Genomic DNA, 13517 nt, shown 5'->3' with positions numbered 1-13517 from the left:
CGCGCGCGTTAAACGACGGTTCGCGGACGAGAGGCGGCATCGACGTCATCGCATCCGAACGCTTCGACACCAGACTGGACACTCGCGTCTTCGAACCTCTCGTCGTTTCTGTTCTAACTCTACGTCGCGCTATCGTTCACCGCTCACCGTCCACCGTTCGTCGTCTCACGTCGTCTCGCGTCGTCGCGCGCCCCCCCCAGCCCCCACGCGCACCCTACTCCACCTCGAGCCGCCGCCGCGGCACGTACTCGCTCGCGTCCCCGCGCTCGCTGAAGAACGCCGCGCCGGCTTCGTCGCTCGCCTGCGTCTTCGCGTCCGACACCACGTGCCTCCCGAACCCGCCCACCTCGCGCGCCAACGCCTCGCGGTCGTCGAAGCGGTCGATGAGCCGCGACAGGCGCGTCCACTTGTGCCCGTGCATCATTTGCACGTACGTCTTCATCCCGGGGAGGACATCTTTCAGCATCGCCTTTCGCGTCGCCGCGGAGGTCCAATCGATTTCGCCGCCGCCGCCGTCGGGACCGCTCGCGCGCGGCAGGTCAAAGTGTCGAACCACGCACCGACCGAGCTTGGACGCCTCCACCGCTCGACGCGACGGCTCGTCGCCGTAGAGGATCCCGCGGTTGATCCCCGCGTACGCGCGCCAGTATTCCTCGGCGGAGAGGTCCACGGAAGGCGACGCGAGCGCGGCGTGGAACGCGTGGCGGCTCTCGGGGAGGTGCTCGAGCTCGAGGGGCGGCGACGCCGCGTCCTCCTCCTCCGAATCATGATGTTCCCCCTCCTCCTCATCCTCGCGCGTCGTACCCGTCGCGGGGGGGGTCCGAAGGTCGACAAAGGAAGCGTCCGCGAGGGCGTCCTCCTCCTCCTCCTCCACCTCCTCCACCTCCTCTACCTCCTCCTCCTCCTCGTCCTCNTACGCNTGCCCGCGGTCCGACGCCGCGTCCGGCGTCTCCGCGTCGGCGTCGTCGTCGTCGTCGTCGTCGTCGCGCGCGCCGCCGCCGCCGCCGCTCGTCTTCCCATCGTCCGCGTCCTCGCCACCCTCCTCCGCCTTTGCCGCGGGATCGACGACGCGCTCGACGCGTCGCCACGCGGACAGCATGCTTCGCGTCGCCGCGTCCGTCGCCGTGCGCTGCCCGGGGGAGTATCCGTTCGGGAGCCGCCGCGCGGCGAGTAAACACGCGCTCCACGCGCGGTGCGCGCGCACAGCCTCGAGCTTCGAGTCGCCCAAGATGATGAGGTGTCTCCTCGCGCGCGTCAGCGCGACGTTCACGCGCTCGTCCGTGAGGAACCCGTGAGGCGCGCACGCGCTGGACGCGCCGCCGCCGCAGAGGGATAAGATTACGACTTCCTTCTCCTGGCCCTGGAACGCGTCCACGGTGGCGACGTGCACCTCCGCGTCGTCGGGCTCCGTCTCGGGATCGGGCGCCGCGACCGCGTCGCAAACGCTGTCGGGGTTCGCGCACGCGCTCGGCCCGCCCGCGCGCCTCGCGCGGTCCAGCGCGCGACCGAGCTCCTGGCGTATGCGCGTCGACTGCGCCTTATACGTCGCGATCACGCCGACGTCCTCCGGGGACGTCCCGAGCGCGCCCGCGACCGTCGCGGCGATCGTCGCGGCGACGCGCGCTTCTTTCGGGGAGTACTTCGAATACGACCCGGGCTCCACGCGCTCGTCCCCGGACGTGACGTCGATCCACATCAGCGGCGGCAGCGTCGTGGCAGGCGCGTCGGCGATGTCGCGGTCGGTCGATTGACGCGTCTCGCCCTCGCCCGCGGCGACAGCGAGGACGCCCGCTCGCGCCGCCGCGTCGCACCCGTCGAGAAGCTTCCCGTCGTAGAAGAGCGCGTTAGGGATGGAGGAGAGCGCGGGGTGGAGCCGGTACTGCGTCCGCAGGAGCGTCGGGACGTGCCCCGCGGACGCGAGACGCGAGAAGAGCCCGACCGCGAGCGGGTTTCGCGTCGCGTCGTCGAGCGCGCCGCCGCCGCCGCCGCCGCCGCCGCGGTCCGAGTCCAGCGTCGGCGGGAGCTGCTTCGGGTCTCCCACGGCGACTAACGCTCTGCATCCGAACCGGGACATCGCCATGAGGCTCGACGGTTCCGTCATCTGCGAGCACTCGTCTAAGACGCACACGGAGAAGGTCATGCCGTTCATGACGGAGTTCCCGCACGACGCCGTCGTGACGCCGACGACGCGGCATTTTCTCAGGAACCCCGCTCGTCGGTCCGCGACGCCATCCTTCGCAGCCTGGAGCTCCTTCGATAAGAACGCCCTCTCCCTCGCGGTGGTGGCGTCTTTGATCATCGCGCGAAGCTCCGCGAGGTGCGCGGCGCCCTTCCCTCTGGAGTTTCCTCCCTCGTCCTCGCCGCCGCCGCCCGTCGCGCGCTTCTTCCCTTCCTTGCAGTGCAACGAGTGCGGCAGCACCGCGTGATCAATCTTCCGCAGCGATCCGACGCGCACGAACTCCGTGAACCCGCGCGAAATAAGCGTCGTCAAGACGCGGTCGACCGCGACGTTCGTGTGCGCGGAGATGAGTATCCGCGCGGGAGATTTCGCCGCGCGCAGACGCTCCGCGGCGCTGATGATGAACGACGCCAACGCGTGCGTTTTTCCGCTCCCGAACGGTCCGTGAATCAGACGCACGGGGGACACCGTCAACGCGTCGCGCGGGACGCGCCGACCCGCCTCGGCGGCGACGAGGAGCGCGCCCGCGACCGCGCCGGCTTGATCGTCGTTCAGACCGTGTCGCGCTTTCAGACCGGCCGCGTCCGCGAGGATCGCGTCCTGAGACGCCGCGTCGTCTACGAGTTTCGAGCCGAGCACGTGCGGCCACAGCGGGAACGTCTCCGGCGTCGCGATCGCTATGTTCTCGTGCTCCGCGATCGCTGTCGACGCGTTGAACGCGCGGATCGCGTACACGGGCTGCTTATCCCGCATCCCGTGCCGGGGTTTATCCCCCAGCAGCTTGATCTCCATCTTGCCGGTGTTATCTGGTCCGTGCCACGCCGCCTTCGCGACGATGGTCCACGGCGCTCGGTTCCGGTCCCCGGGGCCAACCTCGGATAAGACGGGGACGTGGAACGTCGGGGTGTTGCTCAGGACCCACACGTCGCATTTGGAGTATCCTTTACGTCGTTCGGACGGGTCGTTCAGGGTGAGCCACGTCTTGCTCTCCGTCGCCGGTTTCGGTTCGTCGTCGTCGTCGTCGTCGTCGTCGTCGCGGTTTTTGTTCTTTCCCCAGTTTTTCTTCCCTCCTCTACTCCAGTCCTTGAACGGTTTGTACGTGTCGAACCTCAACGAGCAGTCCGAGTAGTACTCCACGTCCGACCTGGAACTCCTGAGCTCGTGCGCGATCGCTTTCGCGGAGACGCTCGCGCCCGCGGCGCCGCGCGCGCGCGCGGCATCGCCGCCGCCGCACCGAGCCGCCGCCGCGTCGAGACCCTCCCGCGCCGCCGCCAACCTCGCCCTGAGGTCGTCTCGTATCGCCCCGCAAAAGTGCGCCTGATACGCGGTCGTCGTCGGAAACGCGCCGTTCGCGACCGTCGACGCGCCCGCGCGCGTGCGACTCGATCGATCGCGGCTCGGGAGGTCGAGCTTCAGCGCGAGGCCGTCTTCTGGTTTGACCCCGCCCGGTCCCAGCGCGACGTTCGCGACGCCGACGCGCGGCGCGTCCGCCCTCGGGCGCTGCGCCGGGGGGTTAAACGCGCGCAACGCCGCCGCTGGAGGAGGCACCGCCTTCGCGTCGTTCTCCCCGTCGCCGCCGGGGCCCCATCGCCGCATCACCGCGATGTCCGCGCTCGCGTCGTCGACGTCGCCCGCGCCCGCGTCGCTCCAGTCGCCCCGCGCCGCGCTCGGCGCCGCCGCCGCCGCCGCCGGCTGCGCCTTGATCCCCGCGGTCAGGCCGCTGAGACCGCCGCCGCCGCTCTTGATCAGCGCCGCGAGTCCACCGAGACCGTTGGAGCCGCCGGATCTGCCGCCGGCGCCGGCACCGGCGGCGGCGGCTGGCTCGGGAGGGTCGATCACGATGGGGTCGTCCCTCGGCGTCTCCGCCGCCGCCGCCGCCGCCGTCGTCGTCGCCGCGGAGGCGTCCGTATGGTCGTACGCCGCCCACTTGCTCTTTCTCTTCGCGAGCGGGACGACGTTCACCACTGGCGCGGTGGCGTCTTCATCCGCCGCCGTTGCTCTCCGCTTCGCCGCCCTGCGCGCGTCCTCCGGATTCTCTTCGAAGTGCTCCGCGTAGAGATCGTCGAAACCGCCGCCTCCGCCGCCGGCGACGCGTCCGGGCAACAGCTTCGGTATCAACGCCGCGAACTGCGCTTCGATCCTCGCGGCTTCCTCCGCGTCGATGAACTTCCTCCCCGGCGCCCCGGCCGCGTCCGTCTTCTGCGTCTTGCTCGCGCGCTCGGACGACGGCGACGGCGGCGACGGCTTCGGCGGCGCGCGCGGCGGCGGCTTGAACGGCGCCATCGCCGGCGGCCGGAACGCCGCGCCCGTGGGGGGCTTTCCCGCGGTCGCGTACCGCGCGCCGCCGCCGCCCCACGGTCGCTTCGCCGCGGCCGTCGCCTTCAGCGCCGTCGCGGACGTGGACGCGCCGGCGGCGGCGCTGCCGTCGCCGCTTCCGCTTCCGCTTCCGTCGTCGCCGCCGACTTCGTCGTCCGGCTGGACTTTGAACCCTTCGAAATCCGCGATGACGTCGCCGTCCTCGAGCGCGGCCATCTCCTTCTTCGTGAGCGGCCTTCGCCCTAAGGAATCCCCCATCGGTCTCGGTGGCTCGTCGTCCGCGTCCACGCGCCACAAACGCGCGATGTGCTTCCCGTCGTCCGTGGTCTCCACGTCCACGACGCCGTCCTCCCACGAGATCTTAAACTTTTTGTGAAGGTCCTTCGTGAACGTGCACCTCCATCGCCTCGGGAGACCCATCGTCGCTCGCGGCGGCGGCGACGTTCGTCCGCGGGGATGGTCAGCGACGGCGCGATACTCGCGCGGGGGTCATCGACGCGCGACGCGCGTGTCGTGTGTCGTCCGTCGCGGCGGCCCCGTCGCCAGATCTCGCGCGTCGTGAACTGACAGCTGCTCGCCGGGTTCAAACACGGCGAGACCGACGAAAATCTAGGACAGGACGACGACCAGAACGCCACGCGCCCGCGGCGGCGCGCGCCTCCACGATTTGATTTCGCCGTCGCCGCCGCTCGGTCCGGGGCGAGGCTCTCGCGATGGCGGTCGCGAGGCTCCAGAAAGAGCTCAAGCTCCTCGCGAAGGACCCGCTCCCGTCGATGCTCGCTCGCCCGCACCCGAATAACCTCTTGGAGTGGCACTACTGCCTCGAGGGCGCGTCTGATACGGCGTACGCCGGAGGGACGTACCACGGGAAGATCATCTTCCCCAAGGAGTACCCTTTCAAGCCGCCGTCGATCATGATGTGCACGCCTTCCGGGCGGTTTCAGCCGAACACGCGGCTGTGCTTGAGCATGTCTGACTTCCATCCGGAGTCGTGGAACCCGATGTGGAGCCTGTCGAGCATCATGAGCGGTCTGCAGTCGTTCATGGTGGAGTCGACGCCGACGCAAGGGAGCGTGAACACGACAAACGCGGAGAAGCGACAGCTCGCGGCGGCGTCGATGGCGCACAACGTCAAGAACGCGACGTTTCGGAAGCTGTATCCAGACGTGATCGAAGCGCACGCGGCGGCGGCGGCGGCGGCGCGAGAGGCGGCGGCGGCGGCGGCGGCGGCGAGTAGCGGGGGTGGCGGCGCCGCGCGCGGGGGGACGCCAACGCGGGTCGCGGGCGGGTGGACGACGTTGGAGATGGTCAAGCACGCGATCGTCGGCGTCGCGATCGCGTGGATGGTGTACAAGAACGTTCGACGACTGACGAGCGGCGAGGACGACGACGACGGTCTCGATGCAGTTTTATAGTTTTTACAAGCAAGGCAGGCGTCTGCCGTAGCGTGCATTTGTAGACTAGAGAGTATTTAACAGCGCGTGTAGCGTACAGTGCGGTCGTCGTCGTCGAATCGAATCGAATCGAATCGAATCGAATCGCGCCGAGGTTCCATCCCGTCTTCCCTAAGACTTCCCCAAGAGCTGCAGCATGTCTGCCGCGTCGGAGAGCTCCGTGGTGTCCGATTTCCCCGCGAGCCGCGCCGCCTTGGCCGTGCCCAACCCCCCCCGCGCGCCGACGCCCGCGCTCGCGCCCGGCCGCGCGCGTTTGCTCCTCGCGCCCTTCACCGCCCCCGGCGCTCGTTTACGCCCGCCGCCGCCCGCGGTCGTCGTCCGGTCCGACGCGTCGGACTCGTTCAACGACTTCGTGGACTTGCCTCCGCTGCCCGACTTGAGCCCAGACTCGCCGCCGCCGTCCGAGCGCGTGTCCCCGCTGTTCGTCGAGCACGGACCGCCGCCGTTCTGCTGCGTCATGCCTTGGGCGTACGCGTGCGGTGGGAGCGCGCCTTGCATTCCCATCATCATCTGCGACCACATCTGCGGCGTCGAAGGGAACGTGCTCATGCTCGCCATCATCGACGCCATCATCCGCGGATCGTTCATCATTCCCGGGAACGCCGACATCATCGCCGCGAACTGCGCCTGTCGCTGCTGCGCCTGCTGCTGCTGTTGTTGTTGCTGCTGCTGCTGCTGCTGATGCATGAACCCGCCCGGACCCGCGTTTGGGTATTGACCGCCCCAGCCCATGCCCGTCGCGTGGGCGTGCGCCGCCGCGGCTTGCGCTTGCGCGTGGAAACGCTGCGCCGCCGCCGCGTGATGGTGTTCCTGACCTTGCCGCGCGGGACCCGGCGCGTCCTGTCCCGCGTGTTGGCCCCCTTGCGTCATGGAGTGACGCTGCTGCTGCTGCATCGCCGCCTGCTGCGCGGCCATCATCTGGTGGTACTGCGCTTGCTGGTGCTGGTAGACGGCCCACTGCTGCTGCTGATACCTCTGCTGCGGCGTCGCCTGCTGGTGCTGTCGCTGATGCTGTTCGCCGCCGACGCTCGCGGGCGCGAGCGTAACCTGCCCCGCCGCGCCCGTCGCGGGTCCCGCGCGCGTCGTCGCGTCTTCCGGGTACAATACCAGCCGCGGCGGGCGTTGAAACGACCCCGGCGTCGTCGTCGTCGTCGTCGTCGCCGCGGTGTCCTGGGAGCTCAGACTCCGCATCATCTCGTGGTGCGGGAACGCCGCCATCGCCGTCGGCGGGAACGGCGCGGGAGGGACGACCACGCGCGGCGCGAGCGGCGCGAGCGGGACGACGCGGTGACGGTCGCGGTCGCGGTCGCGATCGGTTCTCCCGCTCGCGCCCGCGTCCGCGCCCGCCGCGACCAGCCCGCGCACGTCCATCGTCGTCGTGCACGCCTCGTTCTCTTCATTCGCCGCCCTCGTCTCGGTCCCGCGTCGCTCCACGGCGCGGTCGATCGCGACCTTGACGTCCGCGAACTTTTTCCACGCCTCCGCCGGGTTCGCGGACGCCAACGCCGCGGCCGCGTTCTCTCCGCTCCACATCGGAAACGCGTCGACGCCGGCTGGCGCGTCCATCGTCGCCGGTCCCGTCCGCTCCGCGTCCGCGTCCACGCCTCCGGCGAACGTGCCGCTGTTCTGGCGCCACCGCGTCGGGAGCAGCGGTGCTTCGTCGCACGTCAGCGCCGCCGCCGCGATGGCGGCGTCGGGCGCGTCTTCCTCCTTCGCCGTCGCGGCGGCGGCGGCGGCGGGCGCGACTGGCGCGATCTTTTCATCCTCGACGTCCTCGCGCGTCGCCGCCTCAGCCGCGCCGAGCGCTTCCGCCGCGGGCGCGGTCGTCGTCGTCGGCGCCGGCACCGGCGCGGACGTCGTCGGCGGCGCGGACGGGGACGGGTCCTGTCGCGAGAGCGGGAGCGAGGAGGAGGGTGACGCGGCGGCGTCAGTCTGTCGAATGGAAATGGAATATCTCGTCGAAGACGGCGGTCGAGGCGCGACGCAGATATTTCGCGCGCGTGCCACGAGGGCAGCGCTTCGACGAAAGGCGAGCGCGTTCGCGCGCGCCGGGAACGCGCGGAGGCGTCCCGCGACCGGCGTCGCCGAGCGATTCCACGCCGCGGAGCGTTCCCGCGGCGCGTCCGCGGCGCGACCGAGTCGTCGTCCGGGCGCGCGACGTCGCGTGCGCCCCGACGCGCGCGTCGATTCGCGGTGGCGACGACGCGCGAAAAGTGGCAGACGCGGAAGAAAAGCGCACCTCGCGCGCGGACGCGGAAACGCGCGCGGTCGCGGTCGCGGGCGCGTCGCGCGCCTCGACGGCTTCCTCGGGCGCGTTCGGCGCGTCCTCGAGATCGTTCTTCGCGCTCGAGTTCCGCGTCGATCGCATCGACGCCGCGGGTTCCGAGCCGCGATGGCGCGTCGCGCGCGCCGTCGACTCGGACGCCGTCGACGATTTCCCCGCAGGCGCCCTCGCCGCCGCGCGACGCGACGTCGTCGCCGGCATCGCGCGACTGCGATCGGTCGCGCGCGTCGATCGGTCTCTGCGCGTCGCTAGGCGCGCGTTTCGGCGTGTGAAAGCGCGTGCGACGTCTCGGAGGCGTGCGCTGCGCGTGTGATGCGGCGTCGCTTCGACTTGGGATATTTGGGCAAAAAGAGAAAAGGTAGCGCTGGGGCCTGAGCTGGGGCGGGCTCGGCGAATCACGTCGCGCGGTTCGGCCAGGTTCCGCGGGAAATTTTTTTCGCCGGTCAACGCGCGACACAGCGCATTTAGTCAGAGTCGCGTACGTGTACCGCGTACGCGTCCGCGCGCGCGATCGCCCCGATTCCCTCTCCGGCGCCTTGGCCGCGGCCGGTCAGATCCCCCCGCCCGCAACGGTCAACGACGCGATGGCCGGCTCCCCAGGGCGCGCCCCCCAGGGCCGCGGGCGTCCGGGCGACGGCGCGAGCGCGTCCGCGGCGTCGCGGTCGAGCGCGGACGGCGGCGCGGTCGTCGCGTCGGCGTCGCCGCCGCCGCCCGGGGGCGCGCTCGACGCGGTGCACGCGCTGCGGTCGATGGCTTCGGAATGCGCGCTCGACGGCGTCTCCGGCGCGCTCGCGGCCGCGGCCGCGCGGCTGCGCGTGACGCTCACGCGCGAGGACGGCGTGGACGGGCACGAGGTCTTGGACTGCATGGTCACCGCGCTGGACGAGATGCGCCGCGTCGCGGAGTCGGCGTCGACGTCGTCCCCGCTCGCCGGCGCGCCCGAACGCGCGGCGCTGCGAGACCACGCGCGCGCGCTGGACGCGAGCGAGCGCGAGCGCGACAAGTACAGGGCGATGCTTCTCGACGCCGAGCGAGACGCGGAGTCCCTTCTCGCGATGAACGCGGCGCTCAAGTCCGAGCTCGAGATGCAGGCGGCGATGCACGCCACGGACGTCGCGTACGAGCACAAGGGCGGCGACCTCATGGCCCGCGAGCTCGAGGCGACGCGCGCGCAGCTCGCCGTCGTCAGCGAGGGGTTCCAGCTGTTGAAGAACGAGCGGCACGAGGCGACGACGGTGCTGAGAGCGCAGGCGACCGTGCGCGCGGCCCTGGACGAGGAGCGCGCCGCCGTCGCGAGGATGCGGCGGTCGCTGAGCGAGAAGCGAGGATCCGCCAGAGGATCCGGAGACGCCGGAGACGCCGGCGCCGGCGGCGCGTCGTCCTCCTCCTCCTCCGACGACGTCGCGGCGCTGCGCGCGGCGCTCTCCGCGTCCGACGAGCGCGTCGAGGCGCTGCGTCTAGATTTACAGAACGCGCGCGAGTCCGAGGCGAGCGCGATCGAGAAGCTCAACGCGGCGAGGGACTTCGCGGCTGTCGGCGACGACGCGCTCGCGGCCGCGTACAACGCGGAACTCGAGGCGGCGACGTCGCGAGCGATCGCCGCGGAAGAGGGGCTGGAGCAGACGCGCGCGAGGGCGGCCGCGCTCGAAGAGGAGGTCGCGGACGCGCGGCGGGAGAAGGAAGCCGCGCTTCGACGCGCGGTCGAGACCGCGGAGGAGATGCGAGAGGTGAGGGACGCGGCGGCGGCGGCGGAGCGGGGATGGAAAAAACCGACGACGAACGCCGCGAAGGCGTCGCCGTACAAAGTGCCCACGAAGTCGCCCGCGAAGAAGCGCGACGTCGACGACGCGAAACCCGACGACGTCGGCGACTTGCGAGTCGAGCTCGAGCTCCTGCACGAGTGGAAGCACGCCGCGGAAGGGGAGATGTCAGCGTTGCGCGCGCAGTTGAGGAACGCGCGCGACGCGAACGCGCGGCTCGAACGCACGGTGATGCACGCGGAGCGCGACGCGGTACACGCGGAGAACGCCGCGCTGGCGCTTCGGCGGCGGCGCTCGGAGTTCGCGCCGTCGATCTCGCCGATGGAGAGCGATTCGACGCACCTCCCGAGCATCGGCGAGGAGGGGGAGTACCTCGAAGACGCGACGACCGCGGAGGCGGAGGACGAAGACCCGGGGGCGTTGCCTTGGACGGACGATACCGGCGCCGCCGCGATCGACTCCACGTCCGCGGGGATGATGCGCGAGATGTGGGCGGAGCTGCAGCACATCCGCGGGTGCTACAAGTCGCTGCATAACAAGTACGCGCGGCAGTCGCAGCGGTTCGTGAGGTTAGAGGAACGCCTTCGCGTCGTCGGCGGCGGCGGCGGGGGGGGACACGACGACGGCGACGACGACGGCAACGCGCTCGCGGGCCCGACGGACAGCGCGCGGTCGTCCGTGATCATGGGCGAGCTCTCCGACGGCGAGATGGACGTCGGCGAGATGGATGACGGCGACGCGCGGTGGATCCCCGGGACGCCGAGCGCGAGGGCGGTCGCCGCCGCCGCCGCCGCGGTCGCCGCGGGGATTCATCACCGCCCCGCGTCGGGGGAACATCACGACGTCACGGAAGTCGACGAGGGGATGGACGGCGAGGATGAAGTTCTCGCGGAGTACGTCTCCACGACGCCGCCGCGCGCGCCGCGAGGGCACCGCGCGACGCAAGAGGCGCTGACGATCGCGAGGCAGACGTCGTCTCATCGACCGGACTCGGCGCCGCCGAGCGAACGACGGTTCACGAACTCGATGCGACGACGCGGCGAGCGCGCGGCGCCCGCGAAGGCGGTCGTCCGCGCCGCGAGCAGCTCGATGCACCGCCCGGGGAGCGCGCCGAGCAGCCAAGACCGCATGACGAACAGCAGTCTGCGACGAGGGGAGCCGCCCGCGAGCGCGGCGGCGAGGGCCGCGGCGGCGGCGGCGGGCGCCGCGCGTCCGGGATCCGCGACGCCGTCGAACCTCCGCGTCTCTCACGCAGCCTCGAGCACCGCGCCGCGGCCTCCCCCGAGCGCGCTCTCCGCCGCGGCCGCCGCGAGCGCGAGCCGCCCGCAGACGGGGCCGTCGTCGCAGCAGCGAAGGACGCGGCGGCCTCAGACGGCGGCGCCTTCGACGTCCGCCGCCGCCGCCGCCGCCGCCGCCGCCGCCGCGGGCGCGCGGCCGCTCACCGCGAGCGGCGGCGCGCGCCCGTCCGCGCGACGCCCCGCGTCCGCGGACCCGTCGTCCCCGGACCGCCGGACCTCCCAGAGCGTCGTCACGTATCCGCCGAACGCGTCGGCGACGAAGTCGATCCGCGTCGGGGACGACGACGACGACGGCGATGGCGACGACGGAGACGGCGGCGCGTTCGAGGCGGACGCGTTCGATCACGACGCCGAGAGAGCGATCGCGGCGCACCGTTCGCAGTCGTACGTGTCGCCTTCGAAGGACATCATCCCTGGCGCGTCCCCGGGTCGGCCCGCGGTCAGTGCACGCCGGCCGGCGACGTCCCCGGGGCGCGTCGACGGACAAAGGTCATCGCCCGCGAAGCGCGGCCCCGGGTCCGGCTCCGGCTCCGCCGCGGCGTCGTCGGAGAGACCGGCGTTCCGCCCGGGCGGCGTCGCGCGCGCGAGGCCAGCGACCGCGGCGGCCGCGATGCTCGCGTCCGAGGTTGGGTTCATCGCGGACGATGAGATGACGTGGCGCGCGCGAGCGCAAGGAGGAGGGAAGACGCGGTCGCCGGCGCGGTCGAAACCGCCGCCGCCGCCGCCGCTGACGACGCCTCGGTCGCCCGCGTTCGCGCCGCGGCCCGCGTGCTGCAACCGCGCGAGCTGCGCGTGTGGGCTTCTCTCCGCGGACGCGGCGACGCGAAGACGGGCGAAGCAGGCGAGGCGATAGCGAGACCGTCGTAGACTTGAAGAGAGACACAAACAGACAACTTAAACTTTGAACCCATCGCGATCTGCGATCTTGCGCACTGCGTCCGAGTCATCGCACTGGCACTGATGAGAATCAATGCGCCCCCGCTGGGCGATTCAACTGACGAGAATAATGGGACACGCGCGCTCTCGCGCTCCGCAGAACCATCGGCGGCGGACGGACGCGTAGGGGGAGTGTTCCGCGGGATCGGACGGGCGTGGAGGACGCGAATCGATCGCAGGAGCGCGAGCGCGCGTCACGCGGCGGCGGGGAGCGTCCGGGTCGCGTCCGAGCGAGATCCTGGAAATCGAATTCGCCGCGCAATTCCTCGGCGTCGATAATCGATCCTCGCGCCGACTCGGCCGACGCATGGTCGTCGACGCGGGATCCACGGGCATGGATCTCGTGATGTCGATCGGCGATGGCTACGGCGGCAAGTCGATCGATGAGTACCGCGACCGCGCGCGCGACGGCCTCCTGTCCGCGCCGACGCCGCCGCTCGCGCACGAGCTCGTCGGGCGTCGGTGCGTCAAGGAATTCGCGGATCACGGCGTCTTCGAGGGGATCGTCGAGTCCTTCGACCCAAGCTCCCCAGACGGTCAGGGTCCGCTCGGGTACAAGGTTCGGTACACCGACGGCGACTGCGAGCACCTGAGCCTGGAGGATCTGCGGAGCATCCTCGTCCCGAGCGACGGCGACGGCGGCGCGAGCGCGCGCGCGCGCGCGAAAAACATTCTCGCGGACCGCGATCGCGACGCGTCTCCTCGCGACCGCGCCGCGACGCGCCTCCTCGGCGAGTTCTCCCAGGCGCAGCTCCGGAGCTGGCCCGCGCGCGAGCTCAAACGGCGGTACTGCGACGTATTCGACGCGCCGGTCCCGCCGAGCGCGAACGAGAACGAGCGGTGGCTGCGCGCGAAACTCGCGCCGCACGCCTCCGACGAGGCGAGAGCGGGCGAGTTCGCGGACGCGGACGAGACGGACGACGACGACGACGAGGCCGGGGCCGGGGGGCGCCCCGGAGAGCGCGACGGCGCCGACGCCGCGATGGCGGCGGCGGGCGCGCTGCTGCTTAGGGACGACGACGTCCTCGCGCTGGATCTCGAGGCGTGGGATCGCGGCGGATCAGCCGGAGACGACGAGAAGGATAAGGAGGGAGGATCCAACGCGTCGCGGCGGAGCAGCGGGGAGACGTACCCGGGGCGCGAGGGCGACGACGAATACCTCGTCCTTCGCGGCGATCGTCCCGACGCGGCGCACGCGCGCGGCGGCGATCCGTCCGCTCGGGCCCGGGCCGGCGCCGCGAGCGGGACGGAGCGGTGGGCGTCGACGACCGCCGCCGCCGCCGCGGCGAT

At 71.5% G+C, this 13517-nt stretch overlaps 4 protein-coding genes across 4 annotated transcripts; 2 read left to right on the top strand and 2 right to left on the bottom strand.

Annotated features, from left to right (window-relative positions):
- Positions 1-88: 88 nt before the first annotated feature.
- Positions 89-4915, bottom strand: MICPUCDRAFT_60082 (uncharacterized protein; the record flags this gene model as incomplete). Its single annotated transcript, XM_003060314.1, has 1 exon — positions 89-4915. The coding sequence occupies one exon, from the start codon at positions 4913-4915 to the stop codon at positions 215-217; it is 4701 nt and encodes a 1566-aa protein (XP_003060360.1). The 3' UTR covers positions 89-214.
- Positions 4916-5214: 299 nt separating this feature from the next.
- On the top strand, positions 5215-5679 carry MICPUCDRAFT_6876 (uncharacterized protein; the record flags this gene model as incomplete). The annotated part of the gene is made up of 1 exon (XM_003060612.1): positions 5215-5679. A coding segment is annotated over one exon (465 nt), but the record flags the coding sequence as incomplete, so codon positions are not given.
- A 211-nt stretch (positions 5680-5890) lies between these two features.
- Positions 5891-8544, bottom strand: MICPUCDRAFT_47890 (uncharacterized protein). Its single transcript, XM_003060313.1, has 2 exons — positions 8189-8544; positions 5891-7833 (listed from the first exon to the last, which is right to left on the bottom strand). The coding sequence occupies exons 1-2, from the start codon at positions 8432-8434 to the stop codon at positions 6061-6063; spliced, it is 2019 nt and encodes a 672-aa protein (XP_003060359.1). The 5' UTR covers positions 8435-8544; the 3' UTR covers positions 5891-6060.
- Positions 8545-8817: 273 nt separating this feature from the next.
- Positions 8818-12144, top strand: MICPUCDRAFT_47889 (uncharacterized protein; the record flags this gene model as incomplete). The annotated part of the gene is made up of 1 exon (XM_003060611.1): positions 8818-12144. One exon carries the CDS (start codon positions 8818-8820, stop codon positions 12142-12144), a length of 3327 nt encoding a protein of 1108 aa, XP_003060657.1.
- Positions 12145-13517: the final 1373 nt, after the last annotated feature.

The sequence above is a fragment of the Micromonas pusilla genome (assembly GCF_000151265.4).
Source record: "Micromonas pusilla CCMP1545 genomic scaffold MICPUCscaffold_8, whole genome shotgun sequence".
Classification (NCBI taxonomy): Eukaryota; Viridiplantae; Chlorophyta; class Mamiellophyceae; order Mamiellales; family Mamiellaceae; genus Micromonas; species Micromonas pusilla.
The sequence above is the reverse complement of the archived record's forward strand: the minus strand, read 5'-3'. Positions and strand labels throughout refer to the sequence as shown.

What these genes read in the sequence shown, in the direction of transcription:
- MICPUCDRAFT_47890 (XM_003060313.1), bottom strand. Translation starts at nt 8,434, where the DNA reads ATGCCGGCGACGACGTCGCGTCGCGCGGCGGCGAGGGCGCCTGCGGGG. An exon ending in TTTCCGCGTCCGCGCGCGAG is followed by an intron (nt 7,834 to 8,188) that starts GTGCGCTTTTCT and finishes CTCTCGCGACAG; the next exon opens with GACCCGTCCCCGTCCGCGCC.